The sequence below is a fragment of the Erythrolamprus reginae genome, chromosome 1, assembly GCF_031021105.1.
Source record: "Erythrolamprus reginae isolate rEryReg1 chromosome 1, rEryReg1.hap1, whole genome shotgun sequence".
NCBI lineage: Eukaryota > Metazoa > Chordata > Lepidosauria > Squamata > Dipsadidae > Erythrolamprus > Erythrolamprus reginae.
In genome coordinates this window covers 233,438,134-233,459,858 of record NC_091950.1, presented here as the reverse complement: position 1 = coordinate 233,459,858, position 21,725 = coordinate 233,438,134, and the positions used below count along the sequence as shown (strand labels likewise).

The 21,725-nt window shown below is 38.8% G+C and overlaps 2 protein-coding genes across 13 annotated transcripts in view; one reads left to right on the top strand and one right to left on the bottom strand.

The window, feature by feature from the left end:
- Positions 1–1,011: 1,011 nt before the first annotated feature.
- On the bottom strand, positions 1,012–14,363 carry MDH1 (malate dehydrogenase 1). 2 transcript variants are annotated; one of them, XM_070732548.1, is made up of 9 exons: positions 14,235–14,363; positions 6,788–6,886; positions 6,030–6,126; positions 4,117–4,292; positions 3,707–3,829; positions 3,392–3,568; positions 2,706–2,819; positions 2,298–2,390; positions 1,012–1,695 (listed from the first exon to the last, which is right to left on the bottom strand). In XM_070732548.1, exons 3-9 carry the CDS (start codon positions 6,091–6,093, stop codon positions 1,570–1,572), a joined length of 873 nt encoding a protein of 290 aa, XP_070588649.1. In that variant the 5' UTR covers positions 6,094–6,126; positions 6,788–6,886; positions 14,235–14,363; the 3' UTR covers positions 1,012–1,569. The 2 variants fall into 2 exon arrangements, with proteins under 2 accessions (XP_070588649.1, XP_070588648.1); XM_070732547.1 differs by lacking the exon at positions 14,235–14,363 and adding an exon at positions 10,597–10,857.
- Positions 14,349–21,725, top strand: part of WDPCP (WD repeat containing planar cell polarity effector) — a 204,289-nt gene continuing 196,912 nt past the window's right edge. For 4 of the 11 annotated variants that reach the window (XM_070732543.1, XM_070732539.1, XM_070732542.1 and 1 more), the window contains exon 1: positions 14,353–14,511. Coding sequence is in view for 3 of the 11 variants with exons in the window: in XM_070732546.1 (XP_070588647.1) it covers positions 14,487–14,511 (25 nt within the window). In the remaining 8 variants the exon portion in view is untranslated. Of the gene's footprint in view, positions 14,512–21,725 lie in introns of all 11 variants that reach the window. The other 7 variants (XM_070732540.1, XM_070732546.1, XM_070732537.1 and 4 more) reach the window with 4 other exon arrangements.

The following is a 21,725-nucleotide window of genomic DNA, read 5'->3' as shown; positions in this document are numbered from 1 at the left end:
GATGTAGAAACACATGAAAAGGCTACAATGAAAACAATGTGTCTGTTTTCCAATATTTAAATGTCACATTAAAACTATACTTAAAAATGCCCTGATGAATAAACAGGAAGTATTTCAATATAAATAAAATGAAGGAATTAGACAACCACTTAGCTAACTTATTGAAGAAAGTTCAATAGAAAAGAAACCTGAACCCAAATTAAAAAATATATAGACATGATCAGAAAATAAATGTGACTGTGTATTGTGGTAAGCTAAGGTTTGCTTACCCATATTTTAATAAATTACAGCTGGTTAGGTTCATAACCCATGCTAAGATATAAATCAGTTTAGAAGCCACAAATACTGGGCTTCAGCCTCAAACAAAGCCATAATTTGGTTTAGTTCTGCCTTAGCATGATATCTGAACTTAGTGTTTACGTTATTCTGTGTGCATAAGAGGCAAAAAAACCAAACAGAAATAGACTGGAATTCTAAACAACAGTCCTTATTACAAGAACAATGTGTTGCAGTATGGCTCATCTACACCTCTAAATATGAGATAGGATGATAGACTGTGGATGGTTCTATGTATGTCGCAATATTCTATCCAGCCATTGTCTGCAATTGTTCACTAACTGCTTCACTTAAGCATATCCAAGGAAGCTGCCCCCAGAAATTAATGGTTAAAACTCAAAGTTTAAGGCAGTAAATGAGGCAAAGCAAGAGAAGGAGGAGAAGTGTGGATTAGGATGTAGAGCAAATCAGAACAAGAGAAAAGCCAGAAATTTGGCACACTTCCCCATTCTTTGTGAACAAAGTCTAAGTGTCACCAGGGCAAGGATAAACCCCCATTAGAGCTTCAGTCCAAAGCAACTTAATAAAACCCTTTGGCGGTTGTGTTAGAAAATGTTGCTTCAATGTATAGTGATGCTGTTAAGTCACTTCCAAATTCTATTTTATTTTACAACGTAATGATTTTTCTGAAGACTGCATTTTATGTATTTTGATCACAGCAAACTAAACAATACATGAGGAGTGCATATATCTTTAATGGAATTTAATGTAATTCTAGTAAGATTAGTTGTGAGAGATTGGGTGATCAATACACAGCATATTCATGATACTCAGTAAACTACTGTATTTCTATTTTGTTTTTTTGGTGTAGAAATACATTTTCTTCCTTCCTTCCCTCCATAAAGACTACTAGTGAGTACCTTTATTAACCTAGTACTAAAACCCATATCATAAAAGTCATCCTCACACTATACATGGTTTTGCCATTAACCTACAGTGAAAGACTGATGTTACAATAAACAAATTCTATTTGCGATCACAAGTTCAAAATATAGGCATTTGCACAATGCAACACAGGAAACAAAATATCTGTAGGATTTGGTCAAGTGTGCAAACTGTATCTGAAACTACATCATTACTTAGCAAGAGGGACCAAAAAAAAAATCATGTAATGAAGGAATTGCCACAAAGGAACAAAAGTTGATTCAGGAGTAGCATCTGATGTTGCATTTAGAGACGGCTTTTAGACTCCTCCGTATTTAAGTCGTCTCTCACATTCTGATGATCATTTAGTCATGCACTAGATAGAAACTCCACTGCAGTTTCCTTTTCATCCACTAGCTCCTTTGCAGTCAAATCCATCTTCTCACGGGAGAAGTCGTTAATAGGAAGGCCTTCAACAAACTTCCATGTTTTATCCTGCGAAGACATTGGTAAGATTAACATCTTTTAAGATTATTTGAAAAACTCTATACCACTCTATGGCAGCAAAGTATTTTGGTATTATTTTGCTGGCTGCCTTTATTGTTACATATAATATGGCTATTTATAGACACTGGATTACCATAGATTTAATTACACTAAATTGTTTTTGGAAAGAAATATTTAACTACACTCTCCTCACCAAATCAGAATTGAAATTTTTTTAGGGCAAATGCATGTTTATAAGAAAAAGATGAAATGTTGTACTAACTGCATCTGTTATTTCAAAATACATTTTTATTTATACTTGTCAAACGTGTATCGAATCAATAATTGTAGAAATAACTATTCAAATATTGCAAGTCTGTGGTATTTTTAAATGTAAACGTTCACATTAACTCGTCACTATGGACCAACATTTAGGAATCTTCATTACTCAATACAGATTTATAGGCATTGATGTTTTGCAAAAATATTGGAGAATTCAAGTTATGAGTTCTGCTTACTAAGAAAGGAGTGTGCTAAAAACTGTCACTTTATACAAAAGTAAATATGGACTTTTATTCAGGTATAAAATTGAGTATATACTTCTTACACACCTTTGATAATACAATAGGAAATGAGTAGATCAAATCATCAGGGACACCATATGAGTTCCCATCAGAAATAACACCCATTGAAACAAATTCACCCTATAAAAGCAAATCAAAAATAATTAATGTGATACATTTCTACCAGTGCAATAATTCATGTTATAATGCTTTGTGTAAAAACACAAAATGTGTCCTATAACATTTCATTACATTCTTAATAGTACACCAAACAGCCAAATTAATATCTTTGTTCTCTTTATGTTCATTATAAAATTACATCCCACCCTACAAAAAAATTCAAGAAAACGTGTGTATCTCAATCAACCAGAAATCACATGCCCAATAAAACTTGATCAAATTATTATGTTTTAAAGAGTTCTTGTCTAAGCCCAAAGGCTCATGGGCAATGCTTACCTCTGGAGTGCCAAACCAGATATCTCTCACATGATCACAGATAGCTTTGGCTGCAGACATTGCACTTGACAGTTTCCGGGCTTTAATAACAGCTGCCCCCCGTTGCTGAACAGTCTGAAGTATTAAAAAGCATAACACAAGATTACTTGCATGTACTGTGGCTAGTCCTCAATGATTTATAGAGAATCCTACACCCAAAACTTTACTGCACTAATTAGTTAAGGGTATCATTCCAATGTCTTGAACTCTAGAATTATAGGGCAAGGAAACTATACTAAGATTGATTATATTAAACATATTACTGTTTAGTAAAAGAGAGAGAGATAACATCTTAACATCATGAAGCTCAAACTTGTGGGGAGATAACAATTTGGAGGCAATTCAGGCAACACAAAGTTTTAATGAAGAGATACCCATGGGATGGTTTGAATTTTATAAATAATTTGAGTTACCGTCCATGTAGGCAAATAAGCTGCATCCTTCTAAAAGAGGGATTTCATAATAAAATAAAATTAAAGATATTAGAAACCATACCAACATTTTTATACAAATTGATTTTGTTTTTCTCCATGACACAGAGATACATGATAATAAGCAGTGGCATACCTGTTCCCAAGATATGGTCACCCAGGCGGTATGTTTTCAAAGTGAAAACAGAAGTACAGAAGTTTTAAACCATTACTTACTGTAATGAAGTCACCTTTCAGCCAGTTATCATTTTTCACAGCTTCATAAACTCCAGTATATTTCCCTTGTATTTTCACTTTGGCATGGTTAACATCTGGATATTGAGTAGAGGAGTGATTTCCCCAGATGATGCAATTCTTGACATCCTTAGCAGTCACACCAACTTTTAGAGCAATCTAGTTGAAGTTAGGGAGAAGAAATTGCCCATGTCAGTTTGACAATTTAAAGTTATGTTTCAGTTAAATGCTCTGCTTTCCAGAAAAAGCTTTCTTTATGCACTAACTGCCAGGTGGAATTTTAAAAATCATGCGTACCTGAGATTTAGCTCTGTTGTGATCGAGACGAGTTAAACAACTGAAATTATCTTTTGGTATGGTTGGAGCTGATTTTGAAGCAATTAGGCAATTGGTGTTTGCTGGATTACCTACTACAATAACCTGATAGAGAAAATAAAAGTCAGACTTAATTACAGGCAGGCTAATGAAAAATAGGAAGAATAAAAATATACCAAACTCTATACATTTGCTCCCTGGAGAAAATACTATTTCATTCATTATTGTTTTTTTAATGTCCCCATGTCCCACTATTGGCCTAACATTATTTGTAATTCTTTCACAACATGAGGACTTGGAGAATACATTGATGTAAGCATGAATACTGATTTCGTAAACCAACTAGATCTGGTTGAGGGAGTCAGGCAGCAAACTATGTCACATATAGTCACCTTAACTGTCTTCTTTGCATACTTGTCCAATGCTGCTCCTTGGGACTTAAAAATTTTCACATTTGCCTTGAGTAGATCTTTCCGTTCCATGCCCTCTTTTCTTGGCATTGAACCAACCAGAACGGCTACATCAAGGTCTTTGAATGCAACATCTTCTTTGTCGGTTGCAATTACCTCTACAAGCAGAAAGAAAGAGGTCAACAATCCCAGCTAAAAGATGAGTTCATGGCTCTATTGTGAAGAGAATTCAATGAGCTATTTACTGATAGCTGAACAGAGTTCCAATTGAAATTTTATTGTGAATCACAACTTCTGTAATGGTTTTCAGATGCCAGTTTATCAAAATAAAGATTAATGCTTCAATTTGTGAAAAGGAATAATTTACATCTAATGAAACGTAACTTCATGGCTCTTATTGATACTTGTTTTCTTACAGTCATCAAAATAAACTTTAGATACAATCAGATCTTGGAAAACCAACAATAAATAGATCATTACCATTGAAATTATTTGTGAAAGTAAAATTCACATAAGACAGCTGACTTTTAATTATATGTAACATCCATAAAATAAAATCTATTTAATAATTTCACTTTAAAATATTTTTAATTACAATTAGTCCTTGATTTAGGATAACTGGGATCAGAATCTTGGACGCCCAGTGCAATCATTAAGCAAGCTATTATATGACCACTTCACTCAACAGCCATAATCCTAGATTTCCTGGTAGTGCTTGTTGTTGGATGGTTGTTGTTTGCGCTGTTTAACTGGGTGTTAAGCAGTTAAAGTCCCAAATAAAGGATTGTGGAGGTGAGAGCCCCATCATAGGCTTTGGGTGGTGGTGGTCCTGCAGTGCAGCATAAAGCTGCCATTGACCAGGAGGCCTCTACCAGCTCCCCACCTGGTCCAAGAAGCTTCAGCCCATTCCGTATCTTGCCAGATCTGGGATGCCTCTGCCCAATCTCTTTCCAACCAGCACAAGCAAAACACCCCACTTACCTGTGCTGTTTTTCTCCAAATGCTGACAGGTATGCTCAGCCTGTTAGGCATGGCTTTCTTACCAGGTCCACCTCATGCCGTTCTCCAACCAGGCTTCATTCTCAGTACTTCATAAGTCTCTTTTTCTCCAAATTGAACCATTTGGAAAAGGAGGGTTCTGAAGGTCTGTAAAAGTGGCTCCATTTTTGTGGTCTTTTAGATGTCTCCAAATTGTCAATTTGGAGACATCTTCCAAAGCCCTGCAAGAATGGAACCAACTTAGGGAATGGCATGAGGCAGCCTCAGCAGCTGGAGAAAAATATCAAAGTTAATTTTGCACACACTGGTAGGGTAAAGAGTGGGCCAACGCCTCCCAGGGTTCCCAGGATGGGGAAGGGAGTGGGCTGAAGCCTCTTGAACTTGGTGGGAGTGAGCCAGCTAAGATATCCTGGCTAGGTGGGGAGTAGGCCAAGGCCTCCCTGGCAGTTTTCCGCACTGGTGGACCAAGTGATGAGGGGGAGAGGAGCATAGATAGGTGGGGGTAGTTCCAGTACCTCCTGCAGTTGTAAATTTGAGTGGACTACCAAATTTTGATTATGTGACTCTGTGAATACTGCAACGGCTGTTACTTTGAACAGCGCTTATAATTCATTTTATTCAGCTTTGCTGGAATTTTGCATGATCACTGAACAAATAATCATAGGTCAAGGACTACTTGTATTACAAATGAAATGCCCCAAACACTTGAAATATTGTTCCTTTAAACCTGGTAATTCATTTCCTTTACAAGGTGCTATTACTTCAGTTCACAAAATGACAGCAAGATACTTATTTCCATAAACAAGGTGGTGAAGCTGGCAGTGTATCTTGTGTTCTGAGTATCTAGTTCATCCAACCTAAACATTTGTGTAAGACTAATTCTGATTTTCTGTCACCTCTTAAAAGAGGAAGAGCACAATCTTGCAATTCCATAAGTACACCATCCAAAACAGTCATCATGGGAGTGATATCCAACAGCACAAGTACAAGAGGCTGTAAAATAAAAAGAGTTGGGTTTGTCATTTAGAACAAATCTTTTGCAAAATTGAATAAATAGACTGGATTCCTATTATCCTTTCAATTGACTCTGATATTCAAAATACAGGGTAATAGTGTTATTCCTTTTTTTCACAGAGGGTAGCTTCAAGACATTTTGTTCTTGCTGGGACAGTCCTTTAGAAACTTTAATCCAACCACTTTAAGATCATTTTATTTTTATTTGTTTATTTATTTAATAAATTTATATGCTGCCCATCTCACTGTATAAAGAGACTCACAAGTTGCTCTTTAAGCTCTAAAGAGGCTTACAGTTAAATAAAAATATTAACAAGATTAGATACAAAACTGTAAAATCCAGTGCTGGCTTCCATTCCTATTAGTTCACCAGTCACCTCCAACACACAGCCCCCTCCCTCAGGCCCCCAAGCCAACTAGTAGAGCCTAGTGCTTAATGCCCTTCTGTAAGGCTGAAAGGTTGTGGGGCATACTGCATCTTCAAGGGCAAGTTGTTAAAAGGGGGCGTGGCCACAGAAGACAAGCCTCTCCTCCTAGATCCCACCCTCTTTGGCTAAAGAGGTCCAAAATGTGCCCCATCATTACTGCTGGGTAGAGGTATACTGGTGTAAAAAAAAAGGGGGGGGGTTTAAAGTGTTACCTGCTCAGTGCCAAAAACATCACCCTTTGCAATGCTGTAGAGTAGAGAATATGCAATCTGTCCAGCAGCGCCAGTCACTAGGACTCGGATTGGTTCCGACTGGAAAAGGAAAAAAAAATTGAGAATCCAATACATAGGAGAAACATTTTCTCTTGCTATTTGCAATGTTTTAGCAGCACTGATATTTTTAAAGAACATAAAGCTTTGAAAGAGGATTATGAACAAAATTGCTATTGTAACCAGCAATTTAAGTGCAGGTGATATTTAAAAGAGAGCTAGTCAGTCTGCCAGGAATTCCTCAGATATCTTCAGCGATTCATCGAGAAGGGTTGATAAATAAATTATAAGCTGCCCTGGATGACACAAGATAAGCCATTTCCTACCTTCTCAACACTTTGTATTAGCAATAGCACAATATTCAAATCTTATCTCAGAAATGCACTGGTGCAAGCAGCACTACATAAATGTCAGTTGGATAAAATTATAGCTCTTGGCACATCTGCACAAGAACTGACCTTATGAACCAATGATCATTGCAACAGTATAAGGTGCTGACAATGAGGGGACTTATTAACCAGCTGTTGCATTAGCATGGCAGCTCATAGGTGAAAGCTGGTAAGATTGTGAATCTGCAGTACAAGCAACCAGGAACAAAGAGTGTGCCCTATATAACATCAATGTATGCAAGATGAATTATGCAATACATGCAGGACAAATGTAAGTAACAGTTCAGAACCATTGATTTTAGCACACAAATGTATGCTTTGTCCTGTTTGAACAAAGTAATGATCTGTGTGAGTTACAAAAAGTATTACAGAATGTCCAGGGGGAAAGCATTTTGAAATTCCCTGATATTTCCCTGTCATTTGCGATCTAGTTAAGTTGCGGTTGTGGATGACGTCATACCAAACGGCTAAGCCGTGGAGAAATATTGGCAGCTGAGGAAGCCAGTTGTTTCCACAGTTATGCTCATTTTTACTAGACTCTGCCAGGCAGCGCGATTTTTTAAACATGATTTTTCCCTGACTTTTAAACATTTTAATACAGTTTGTTTCCCCCCCTGATTTATTCCGGTTTTTTTTCACAAATTCCCTGATAATTCCCTGATACTTCCCGAACCACCGATTTCCCTGAGAATTCTGATTTCCCTGTTTTCCAGGTTTGCTGGACACCCTGATATTATTAATGAACCATTAGCAAAAGCAGTAAATATTTATGCAAACAACTGATTTATGTTTCCCCCCTATAATTTCTACATACCATTTAATCACGGTGTCAAAAATAATTAGCAAATATGTGTGCGTGTGTGTGTATGTATGTATGTATGTGTGTGTGTATATGTGTGTGTGTGTGTGTGTGTATCACATGTTTTTGCTGAATTTTTAAAATTAAGGGAGACCACGATAGCGCTATTTTCGGCCTTGTTCTGGCCTCATCAGCTAGCCATACCCTTACTGGGATTTGATCCTGGGGCTTCTGCCTTGTAAGGCATATATATATGGCTTCTGCCTTGTAAGGCATATATTCTGATCCTAAAAACATTTAACACACACACACACACACACATATAAATATAAATGTATACACACACAAGCATACATATTTGCTAATTATTTTTGACACCGTGATTAAATGGTATGTAGAAATTATAGGGGGGAAACATAAATCAGTTGTTTGCATAAATATTTACTGCTTTTGCTAATGGTCCATTAATAATATACACATATATAAATATAAATGTATACACACACAAGCATACATATTTTTGCTGATAATGAAAATGAAGGGAGACTAGTATAGATCTATTTCAAGCTATTTAGCTCTCATTAGCTAGCCATACTCTTACTGGGATTTGAACCTAGGCAGCCTATCTATAAGGTAGTAGCTTTAAGATATATATAGGATATAATCTTTTTGTACTGTTTTAATAATACCTATTTTTAGTAAGAGCTGGACATTCAATTCAGGACATTTCAGAAAGCATTCCTATCATTATAAAGAGTGCCATTCCTACAACCTACACGCCAAGTTGTGAGTGCTCTTCTCCTTCAATCAGGGAAATTTAAATGCCACTAATTAAGGAGCAAATGGCATGTCCTCAAAGCTGGATGTACACTGCAATTTATACATCTCTTTCCAGGCTCTAGAAACTTGCTACTTTCTAACCTTTCTGAGACAATAATTCTGACAAGAATTTGGAAATGAAGCATGTGCCTACTTGAAGATCACCTTGAAAGTCACAAGGCAAGTCATTACAGCAATGCCATGAGGTCAAAAATTGCAGCAGCTGCATAGCGGAACACCATCAAGGGGGAGTCCTGTGATTCGGCAATTTGGCAGCATCTTCCGCAGCTGTTGTCTGAAGCACCACATCTGAATACTTGTGATAGCGATTCCCAACTGGAAACAATGCTTCTCTTAACAGATGAATTACTAAAATATCTCCTCCTCTTCCCAACTTATTAGACATTTGGCGTTCTGTGTATCTATTACTTTTGCTATTTCAGAAAGATGTCAGCACCTCGTGAACCGTCCAGAAACATTAAGAGACCAGGCAACATACAGTCCAATTTTTTAAAATAAACTGGTTATTTTATTTATTTATCTGTCAAATGCATATAGAATTTCTAGTTTGTATTAACAAAAGTAGAAAGTAGTGATAGAAAGGATAAAAAAACAGTAGACAGGGACGGTAGGCACAATGGTGCGCTTGTGCATGCTCCTTAAATTATCAGCAAGAGAATACATTTATTTTCAAGGATTTTTCTCCAGAATGCAGCACTTATAAATAGCAGATCCTTTCTTACTGCCCAGCTTTAAAAGAGCAGATCTGCAATTGTTCAAAGAACTCAACCCAGAAAATGCATTCAATGTGATGTACACTGCTCAAAATAAATAAATAAAGGGAACACTCAAATAACACATCCTAGATCTCAATGAATGAAATATTCTCATCGAATACTTTGTTCTGTACAAAGTTGAATGTGCTGACAAAGAAAATGAAATTGACTGTCAATCAGTGTTGCTTCCTAAGTGGACGGTTTGATTTCACAGAAGTTTGATTTACTTGGAGTTATATTCTGTTGTTTAAGTGTTCCCTTTATGGTTTTTTTTAGCAATATAGTTGACTCCTTGCAACGTGGATCCTATTTGGCATTTCGCATCCATATCCATAATGCTACGTACCAAGACAGTTGAATTTTTCCACAAGTGCTAAGACTTGTGGTCCTAATATCAAGGTTCTTTCTTGAACATTGCCAACTTGTACCAGTGGTTTTCACTATTTTACTTCACTATTTTAAAATAGTGGTTTTCACTATTTTAAGCCCACTTTACTTGTACTATGGCGCAGTCTGTCATCCCCCGCAACTAATATGCGCAGGTGTCATTTAGTTAGTTTTTCCTTACTCCCGTGTTTCACTGCTGGCACTTCTACTAGTTCAAGTCCACCTCCGCGGCTCCGAAAATTAATCACACTAGGCTCTTTTCTTCTAAGAGCGGGATTAATTCATGGAGTAACCTTCCCCTCCCGCCCGCGCTGATCCGGATATTTCACTTTCACCCGAGTCCTATATTTACACGGGTTCGCCCATTGAATTACCGTTGCAAAGGGACTCATTTCACTCCTTTGCCCACCTTCTTGCTTTTTCCCCGCATTCCCAGCTCCCTCCGGTTAAAGGGTTAACCCCTCAGTGATTTTCATGCCTTCTCTCTTATTGCGATTTGTACATCAAAATAATTCCACGCTTTATACCTCGCTAAAGTATCTGTCCCCTACCCGAGAAAGGGAGGATGAAAGCAGTACTAACCATGGTGGGAATAGAAAATGAGATAGGCCGCCTTCTTCGAGGTCACCTCTAAGCGCAGTCTCAGCTCCAGCAAAGAGACAGTGCCTCTCGTTCGGAAGGTAATGAAAGCAGGCGAAGCCACCGCCCCCTAGTTTCCAGCCTCTTGTGTCACCCGGGAGCTGTAGTTCCAAACACTCTTACGGCAAAGGTAATGGGACGCTTGGCTAGCTGAAAAGAACTACATTTCCCAGAAGCCAACAGAAGCATCCGTCATCCTCAGCCTTCCATCCATTAATGAAAGAGAGAGGATAAGATTTGAGCTAACGTTCGACGTAGAAATCACGCGCGTTTCAGTAAGGGAATAAGGTTTAGAATGTGGCGTCCGCAGAAAATATTAAGATATTCTGTTAATCGCTTTGTTGGAATTTTGCAGAAAAAGTCATAGTTTAAAATTGCCAACAGACGCACCACTGTGCCTGCCGTCCCTGTCCTACTGTCCTCTTATCGTTACTTTTTTTCTTATGTTTATACAAATTATTACTATATATATATGACAAATAAAATAAATAAATACATTTAAAAAAAATAAAATAATTACATTTATGTAATATACACTGCTCAAAAAAATTAAAGGGAACACTTTACAACACAATATAACTCCAAGTAAATCAAACTTCCGTGAAATCAAACTGTCCACTTAGGAAGCAACACTGATTGACAATTAATTTCACATGCTGTTGTGCACATTCAACTTTGTACAGAACGAAGTATTCAATGAGAATATTTCATTCAGATCTAGGATGTGTTATTTGAGTGTTCCCTTTATTTGGGGAAAGGCTATTGGACTAATTTTTACATACAATAATAAAAGTAATAAAATTACTATAATGCCGGTATTATATAGTACTTCCTTCCTTCCTTCCTTCCTTCCTTCCTTCCTTCCTTCCTTCCTTCCTTCCTTCCTTCCTTCCTTCCTTCCTTCCTTCCTTCCTTCCTTCCTTCCTTCCTTCCTTCCTTCCTTCCTTCCTTCCTTCCTTCCTTCCTTCCTTCCTTACTTACTTACTTACTTACTTCATTTATAACGGTTTCCCAACAGTGATTCTGAGTGGCACCTAAGACTAAAAAACAATTTAACAAAAGTCGTAATGCCAATGGCCACAAACACATTCCAATTCAGAAAGAACAATATTAAGCATTAACTAGTAGAATTCACTCAATAACTGTATAGTTGAAATGTTTGAGGCTTAATATTCAAGCTAAGTGAGTTCCCAAAAGAAAACAGCAATGAAAAATAATGCAATAAAATTATGTAAAGTTTGGTCCTTCTCTGCATGAACAAATGAAACAAGGAATATATTTATTTTATTTTTATCCCATCTTTATTCCTTTATAAATAACTCAAGTTCATGAGCATATATATTAACTTCTTCCTCCTATTTTCCCCACAATAACCCTGTGAGGTAGAATGGGGGTAAAAGAGAATACCTAATCCGTAGTCACTTTTCATGCCTACTGTAAGGTAGGACTAGAACTCACTGTCTTCTGGTTCCTAGGCCAGCTTCTACACCATTACACTATCTTGAGTCCCAACTGCAGCACTAATTCTCTCACCATACAATTAAGGCACAAAAGCTGCCATGGAGTGTGGATGATCATTTAGAAGGGCTCTACTGCAGAACTGAGAACAGTAAATTATTTTTCATCTCAACACAAATGAGCAAACAGATCTTTAAAAAAAGTAATCATGGCAATTAGCAGGTAACTGTAGCCACCACTTTGAAATGGAGGGGAAGTAACCTTTCTGCTCCCACTCAGCAATGGTTGCTTGAAGGACAATCTTTTTCACAATCAGATCTACTTGACTCACCACACCAGAGAGGCAGAGAATGCTATGGATCCCTTCTCCTAAGGAGGTCCATTTGGAGAACCAAGAAGAAAAGCCTTCTCTATCCCTGTTGAACATTGTCCCTGTATAGATAAGTTTGGTGACACTTTGACACTTTTTTGCAAGGCCCTGAAGACTGGTTCTGCCAATGGGTTTGGTGACCCCAAAATGATATGAAGCCCATCAAGTGGCTCCTTTGATTGTTGTTGTCAGGAGGATGGGAAGTTATTGTTCTTTCTATTTGCTTTGTATTGAGTTTTTATCCTTGTAAGCCTCCTGGAATCACTCAGAGAGAGTTGGCTGGCCTTACACATTTTCTTAAATAATAAATAAACATTAAATAGTACAAGTATTGTATTATTTACAATATCATTTACTACACACCGCATTTTGGACATAAACACTCTAGAAAATGTCCAGACATACTTTACTAGAAGAGCCCTCCATTCATTCATTCATTCATTCATTCATTCATTCATTCATTCATTCATTCATTCATTCAATTTTTATGCCGCCCTTCTCCTTAGACTCAGGGCGGCTTACAACACGTTAGCAATAGCACTTTTTTAACAGAGCTAGGCTATTACCCCCACAATCCGGGTCCTCATTTTACCCACCTCGTAAGGATTCCTCCATTCCTCCACTCACAACAGAATACCCTACACCAGTGTTTCCCAACCTTGAGAATTTGAAGATACTGTATCTGGACTTTAACTTCCAGAATGTCCCAGCCAGCAAACGCTGGCTGGGGGATTCTGGGAGTTGAAGTCCAGATATCTTCAAGTTTTCAAGGTTGGGAAACACTGCCCTACACAACTAGACTTACAAATCCAGGTTTAGAAAGCTTAGAACTATGTCGCCTTAAACACGACCTAAGCATAGCCCATAAAATCATCTGCTATGTCCTTCCTGTCAACGACTACTTCAGCTTCAACTACAACACATGAGCACACAACAGATACAAACCTAAAGTAAATGTTCCAAACTCAACTGCAGGAAATATGACTTTAGTAACCAAGTAGTTAATGCATGAAAATCACTACCTGACTCTGTAGTATCATCACCTAACCCCCAAAACTTTACCCTTAGACTACCCACTGTTCACCTCACCTGATTCCTAAGGGGCATGCATAAGTGCACCAGCCTGCCTACCGTTCCCTGTCCTAATGTTTCTCTCTTACTAGTATCATGCATATAAACATTGTTATATCTTTGCATATTACCAATATGTATTTGATAAAATAAATATTTTTTTAAAAAAAAAGTAAAGTGAGTTTAAAATAGTGAAAACAAGACGAAGCTTGTATAACTTGATAATGTTCAAGAAAGCACTCTGATATTAGGACCAGGTCTTAGCATTTGTGGAAAAATTCAACGGTATCATGGATATAGATGTGAAAGGCCAAATAGGCAAAGCAACAGCTGTCTTCCAACGAATGCACTCAATATGGATCATGTCCGCCATAAACACAGCAACCTGGATTAGATTATGTGCTTTGAATGCACATGTGCTCCGCATGAGTAAACAACGTTTAGCAAAGACTGCAATCAATTGGGGGAGAAAAAGAGGCAGGTCAAAGAAAATCTGGCACCAAATATTTAGGAAACTCTGATAAAACTCATTAATCTTAAATGAAAGGATGAGGAAACTATAGTTTTGGACCAAGAACTGTGACGTAGGCTTAGAATCCAATTTGCTTACTACAGAATGTAATGATGAAACATTACTAACGACAAGAGAGACAAAAATGTAAGAAGTTGTATGCAAACTTACACTGATATTACAAGGTACAGTGTATAGCTCTACAGTTTCCTACTCTCCACCAGAGGATTCGAAGGATTCGTGATTGCTGCGCACGCGCACGCCTAATCACGCGCCTGCTCCTTCTTCCGGACTCAGGGTGAGCTCGCGCTTCGATGGTTGCCAAGTAACGGGAGGGGAGGAGGAAAGCGCGCGCTGGAGAGGAAGAGGAGCCGCGTTCTGGCGGTGTTGGCTTCCCGCTGCCTTTGGCGAAGTATTTTCCTCATGCCGGCTATTCTCTTCTCGAAAGGTGAGCTGTGCGGAGGAGGTGGAGGAGGGACACACACTGATAATGGAGGAAAGTCCAAAGGCAAGAGGAGGAGAGGGAGCCGGCGGTCAGCTTTCCACTGGGCTGTGTAATCTGAGCTTGCTTTCGGCCGTATTTATTTAGGATTCCGTGCTTCTGTGTTTGTTCGATGGGTAACTGTTCTGGATGGACTTCTCCATCCGTCTCCTGAAGCTTCTTGGGGAAGCGGGTTTTCTCTTTCGCCGGTCTGCTGCAGGTCTCTATCCCGAATTAATTCTGACAAAAAACAGTGAAACATGTCCAGAGGGTTGCAAAGGAACCCTTCGTAGGGGTAGCTGTGTGGTATGTCTTTAAGTTTTATGAAAGCTCCTCGGCAAAACTTAATCGTGATTTAAGTCTATTAATATAATGATATTAACCGTAATTATAATAAATATAATGATATTTATTTTATTTATTTATTTAATTATATTTCTAAGTTGCTCAACTCCCTAGGAACACAGTACAGTATATATATTTAAATATACACTGCTCAAAAAAATAAAGGGAACATTTAAAAGACAGAATATAACTTCAAGTAAATCAAACTTCTGTGAAATCAAACTGTCCACTTAGGAAGCAACACTGATTGACAGTCAATTTCACATTCAACTTTGTACAGAATGAAGTATTCAGTGAGAATATTTCATTCATTCAGATCTGGAATGTGTTATTTGAGTGTTCCCTTTATATATATATAATAGGTGTCAAAGCTAAAAGATTTAATACCTATGAGACTCCCCTTTAACAGGGATGGTAGGCACAGTGTTGCGCTAATGTACGCCCCTTACTGACCTCTTACAAACAGGGAGAGGTCGACTGTAGACAATCTAAGGTTAAAGTTTTTGGGGTTTGGGGAAGAAACCACAGAGTCAGGTAGTGCTTTCCAGGTATTGATCACTCTATTGCTGAAGACATATTTTCTGCAGTCAAGTTTGGAATGGTTTACATTTAGTTTGACTCTATTACGTGCTTGTGTATTTCTGTGGTTGAAAATGAAGTAGTCATTAACAGAAAGGACATTTTGGTATGTGATTTTATGAACTACATTTAGATCAGATTGTTCTTATGTTCTTACATTCTTAAGTTCTTACGTTTTTAGGCTTTTACGTTCTTACGTTTTTGGGTTCTAACGTTGAAATGCAGCATTTGTGTTTTAACATACATAATTGTTTTAATTCAAGCCAAAAAGTTATATTTTGGTCCCATTCATCTTTAGAACATTTTTCTATTAGCTTTCTGACAGATCCACTTGATCTTTCACAAACCATGCATTGGGAGGAAGAGAATGTTCAGCAGTTCCGGAAGTTTTAGAAATTAAATTTGCCAGAAAGAAGCTCTTTAATTCCTGGGGACCCTTCAATTTGTAATAGTAACAGTTCATTAAGTATACCCCTCTTCAAACTGGGGGTTCTACTGTTTAATATTACAAATACTAGATTACTGAACAATCCAATACTTGCTGGGTCATTGTTTCAGAGATATTATCTTACCTAAATAAAGAAACATAATGACAATGAACGGACAAAAAATCAGTGAGAGTGGGAATGACTTCTGATTTCCTATTGTTTTCCTATGGAACTTCTTTGTGGGAAACTGGCAGTAAGCATCAGCAATCTTCTTTCCTCCTCCATACCGTCCTCCCTTCATTCCCAGAAAGGCCAATTGATAATTCAGGTTCGGTCTCTTACATATTTTATCTTTACATGAAAATATTAAGGCATGTTTTTGCATCATCCTGGGTGCACACTAAAGTTTTGCCTTCATTTAAGCAGAAGTACATATAGAATGGAGTAATTTGTTTGTATTATATTTGTATTTTAATGCTTTAGTGCAACTCTGCTTCCACTAATTTGAGTTTTTCCACCAAATTCTTTAGTTCTATCTCTATACAAATTTCTGAATCTTCTATTTTTTTGATCCACTTACCGTATTTTTCGCTCTATAAGACGCACCTGCTGATAAGACGCACCTAGATTTTAGAGGAGGAAAATAGAAAAAAAATATTTTGAGCCAAAAAGTGGGCTAAAATATTTATTACAATAACAGAATAACTTACGAGATTAATTGGTGCCGGAAGGAGGCTCGTGAGTCGAAAAGCTCGTATGTCGAAACATTGTTTCCCATAGGAAACAATGGAAAAGCGATTAATGCGTGCAAGGTGGATGGAAGAAGCCTGGCGGCGGGCGGGGCTTGGCGGCGGGCGGGACGCGCGAGGGAGCGAGCGATCCGGCGTGTCGGGCTGCCCGGGAAGGCGAGCGGTGCGCGGTAGGCGCGGGGACGGGGACAGGGGGGGAAAATCGTCTGAACGCGGTTCCGAGTTGGGGGTTCTCAGCTGACTCCTGAAGCGCGGAAGTTCGCCTTTGGCTTTTGGCTTCAGGAGTCAGCTGGGAAGCGGCGCGGCTGTTTTAAAAGGTCGCAGCTGGCCTGGGGGGTTTCCCAGCACCCCCCCGAACCCGGGTTGGGGGTTCGGGGGGGTGCTGGAAATGTCGGGGGCGCACGGGCGGTTGCGCGCGCTCCCTATCTCCCTGCTAGCCCCCCCTCTGCTCCAGCGCCTCCCCCCCCTCCCTGCCTGCATCTTCGCTCCATAAGACGGGGCTGATTTTTCATCCTACTTTGGGAGGAAAAAAACTGCGTCTTATGGAGCGAAAAATACGGTATTCTGAGATTCTGAGATTCTACTTGAATTACCAGTCTGTCATAAATGTTGATAATGAGAAGAATTTGTCTGCATTTCCTGATGTGATTGCCAAGATAATGAAATCATAAAAAGATTATTGCCCATTACATTGATCTCTGATATAAATAAGATTTTTGAGATTCTGGAGCAGAGATGGGCTGCTAAGGTAGAACGGTGACACGTTCTTGCTCCCATGGCTCTGAGTGCTAGAGGAGTCCAGCGCAATTATGATACTGCACCTGGGCAGGAAGAGAAATCGCGCGCGGACACACAGGTGCATCATGATGTAGTAGATAATAGCACTTTCCTGCCCAGGTGCAGTAGCATAATTGCGCTGGACTCCTCTAGCACTCAGAGCCACGGCGGCGAGCACACGTCACCGTTCCACCTTAGCAGCCCACCTCTGTTCTGGAGAAGTATCATTCTTCCATCTTCTGTTAATTTTTACTCATTTTTGAAAAATAATACGTAATTTTATGTTTAATGTAACTGTACTAAATTAAATGAAACAATCAAGAGTAAAAGATTAAAATAAAATCATTGTTTTATATATTGCACAAATCAAGTTTTAATACTAAATTGAATGAATATGTGTTAAGGATTAAAAAGCAAAAAGTCACTTTGTTACAAGAAATTCATGTGTTCACATATAATCATGGTGAAAATGGTGTGTGTGTGGGATCCGGTTAGCCTCTATGGTTAAAAACAATTTTTTATGTTGGAGTGCCCTCCTTTTGGCTAAGGAAAAGAAATCTGGGAAACAACAACATTCTCTCCCACTATTTCTTGTGTTGGAGTGCTCTCTTGTGGTTAAAACAATATTTTTGAGGGGGAAAGTTTCTTTTTTGGGCAGGAGGAAGGAAAAGCAGGCCCAAACTAGTTTTCAACAAAAGACAATTTTGATGTTGGAAACAATAAAATGAATATAAAAATAAAATATCTATTTAAGAATGTTCAGCTGCACAAACCATGTAATATTGTGGTAACCAAGAAAAATCTACATTTTTAGTTTTAGTAATGAAAATACCGGTAATATTTAAAGCAAGATGGGTTTCTCTTGAAAGTAAGTACAGTGTTCCCTTGACTTTTGCGGGTCCAACATTCGCGAAAAGTCTATACCACGTTTTTTCAAAAAATATTATTTAAAAAATACTCCATGTTTTTTTTTTGCATACCAAGGGTTTTCCGGGGCCGCCCGATGTACAATACTGTGCGTTTTAACTCTCCTCCCCCCCCCACCCCAGCCATCCTGCTTCTTTAAATAAAAGCTCAGCTTCTGCCCCAGCCTCCCGATCCCTCCCCTTTAATTCTCGGAGCATTGGTATGCTCCACTTGAAGCTAAGCCTTACTGCTGCCCGCCGCAGCAGCAGCAAGCGCAACAAAGCCCCCAGCTTGCTGCCCCGTTGCCCCTGCAGGTTCTAGGGGTAAGTAAAACCAGGAATGGAGGAGGGAGGGGGAAGGAGGAAGGGAGCATCTATGCGGAAATTTGACTTTCGCAGGCGGTCTTGGAACATATCCCCTGCGAAAGTCAAGGAAACACTGTGTTTCGCTGGCAAAGGAAGTGCAGAGGTGGGGTTTACTAGCGAGGGGAGCCTCAGCAAAATTGCAGCATCACAAAATCACGGAAGTCCTCGAAACCCCACCTCTGGACTTCCGTGTTTTTGTGATGCTGCAATTTCGCTGAGGCTCTCCTTGCTGGGAAACCCCACCTCCGGACTTCAGTTGCCAGCGAAGCACCCGTTTTTGCGCTTCTGGGATTCCCCTGCAGCAACACGGAAGTCCGGAGGTGGTGTTTCCCATGGAGGGGAGCCTCAGGGTAATCCCAGCAGCGCAAAAACGGGTGCTTCGCTGGCAACAGAAGTCCGGAGTAGGGGCATCCCAGTGGCGGCGGCTTGGGTTTGTAAGGTGAAAATAGTTTGGAAGAAGAGGCAAAAAAATCTTAAACCCCAGGTTTGTATTTCGAAAAGTTTGTATGACGAGGGGTTTGTAAGACAAGGTATCACTGTATCTTGAAAACCAAATTTTGCTTTTCTCAAAACAGATTCCAAAAATCAAGATTTGAGGATCTTTATTATGTTAAATAATACTGATAGACAAGCAAAAAATGGAAAACAATACCAAGGGAATACAGTTTTCACAAATAGTAAAAGTATAGCTGTAAATTTCAGTTTAAAAATTTCTAGAGGTTAAAAGGATCAAAATACAAGATCTGAGAAGTCTGAAACTAGAAACAAAAGTTATGAATCTATAAAGCTGTAAAGTCTCTCTCCTGAGGTTCTTATTAAATTAATTGTGTTGAAATTGCAGATGATTTAATGAAAATTATTAATCCTCTGGGCTTACCCTCTAGGAACAGTCCCATAAACAAAGTAGCCCTCTGCCAAATTCCTACTAATTAACAGCTAAGAAAGTCTCCTTACAGTCTGGAGGGACAGATTTTATGTCTCCTAGTAAACCACATCTTCTCTCCTCCTTTGTAACTAGTTGATTTTGATGTGTGTGTGTGACCATCTTTTGTGGGGTTCTACAAAGTTCAAAACTATTTTTTCTTCAATTTCCATAAAATTGCTAGGTGACACCAATTGCCAGTTCAGGGTTCAGTATCATCAATATTTGAATTATATATATAATTCAAATAAGGCAAATAAGGAGCTGTGATGTTCCTTCAATTACACCAGGGTGATTCGACACAAAAATATGTAACCCTTCCCTGGTGTAGAGCTGAAGGGATTGGATACTGTAGCCTAGAGAGTAATTCTCTGCCTTACAAGGCAAAGGTTGCAGGTTCAAGTCCCAGTGGGTATGGCTAGCTGATGAGGCCGAAATAGATCTATCCTAGTCTCCCTTAATTTTCAAATTCAGCAAAAAAACATGTGACATATATATATGTGTGTGTGTATATATATATATATATATATACAGTGATACCTTGTCTTACAAACTTAATTGGTTCCGGGACGAGGTTCTTAAGGTGAAAAGTTTGTAAGACAAAACAATGTTTCCCATAGGAATCAATGGAAAAGCAATTAATGCGTGCAAGCCCAAAAGTTACCCCTTTTGCCAGCCGAAGCGCCCGTTTTTGCGCTGCTGGGATTCTCCTGAGGCTCCCCTCCATGGGAAACCCCACCTCCGGACTTCTGTGTTTTTGCAATGCTGCAGGGGAATCCCAGCAGGGGAATCCCAGCATCACAAAAATGAGTGCTTCACTGGCAACGGAAGTCTGGAGGTGGGGTTTCCCAGTGAAGGGAGCATCAGTGAAATTGCAGCATTGCAAAAAACACCGAAGTCCTCAAAACCCCACCTCTGGACCTCTGTGTTTTTGCAATGCTGCGATTTCACTGAGGCTCCCCTTGCTGGGAAACCCCACCTCTGGACTTCCATTGCCAGTGAAGCGCCCGTTTTTGTGCTGCTGGGATTCCCCTGCTGGGATCCCCCTGCAGCATCACAAAAACATGGAAGTCCAGAGGTGGGGTTTCCCATGGAGGGGAGCCTCAGAGGAATCCCAGCAGCGCAAAAGTGGGTGCTTTGCTGGCAATGGAAGTCCGGAGGCGGGGCATCCCAGTGGCAGCGGTGGGTTTGTAAGGTGAAAATAGTTTGGAAGAAGAGGCAAAAAAATCTTAAACCCAGGGTTTGTATCTCGAAAAGTTTGTATGACGAGGCGTTTGTAAGATGAGGTATCACTGTATATGTATATATATATATATTCATTTTAAATAGTAATTTATTAAAAATACAATCACATATGTAAAAACTAATACAAACTAGAAAAGAAAAATGAAAAAACAAAAGAAAAATAAAGTTATAGCAGAATAAATAAATGTATAAATAAATGATTACCACCCTTCATCACAAGAAATATGAACAATTTTAAATATTCTCATTCAATTGTAATACAATAATTGGTTCCTTTTGGTTCCCTGTAGACTGATCCTTCACAGTTTCATCCTGTTATTTTTTTAAAAAAGAGAATTCCCCAAGAACATTATCAGGATTCTTATAATTTCACATTTGTATTTCAAAACATCTGGGCCTTTAGTTCATTTGTAACTGTTCCAAAAGTTGTAATCGTCCCTTTGCTGTTTATTCAAGATTTTTTTAAAAAAGTTTTTGAACTTGTATTTAAAATTTCTTTTGTTCAGTATTGAAGGAAACTCATTTAGTGTACTTTGAATTTGTTGAGTCAAACCTAACCCTAATCCTAATAGCTAAAAGACAATTAACAAGTAACTTCTGAAAATGATTAGAAAAGGAAGTACCTGTATATAACTCAACATCCTTAAAGGTGCTGGCCATGGTTTGAGCAAGATGGCTATTACGAAGGCCATACATGTCCCAGGATAATGTTGCAGAATCCATTCTGGGTAGTTTTAGTCTGTCACATTCTGTTGAGAAAATGTGGTGAGAGAGATATTCCCTGAGGTTGGGCTCCAGCACAAGTCCAAAAGCTCAGAAGACTTCTGGTCCCAGTGAATGACCCAGATTGGATTCTGCAAGAGGG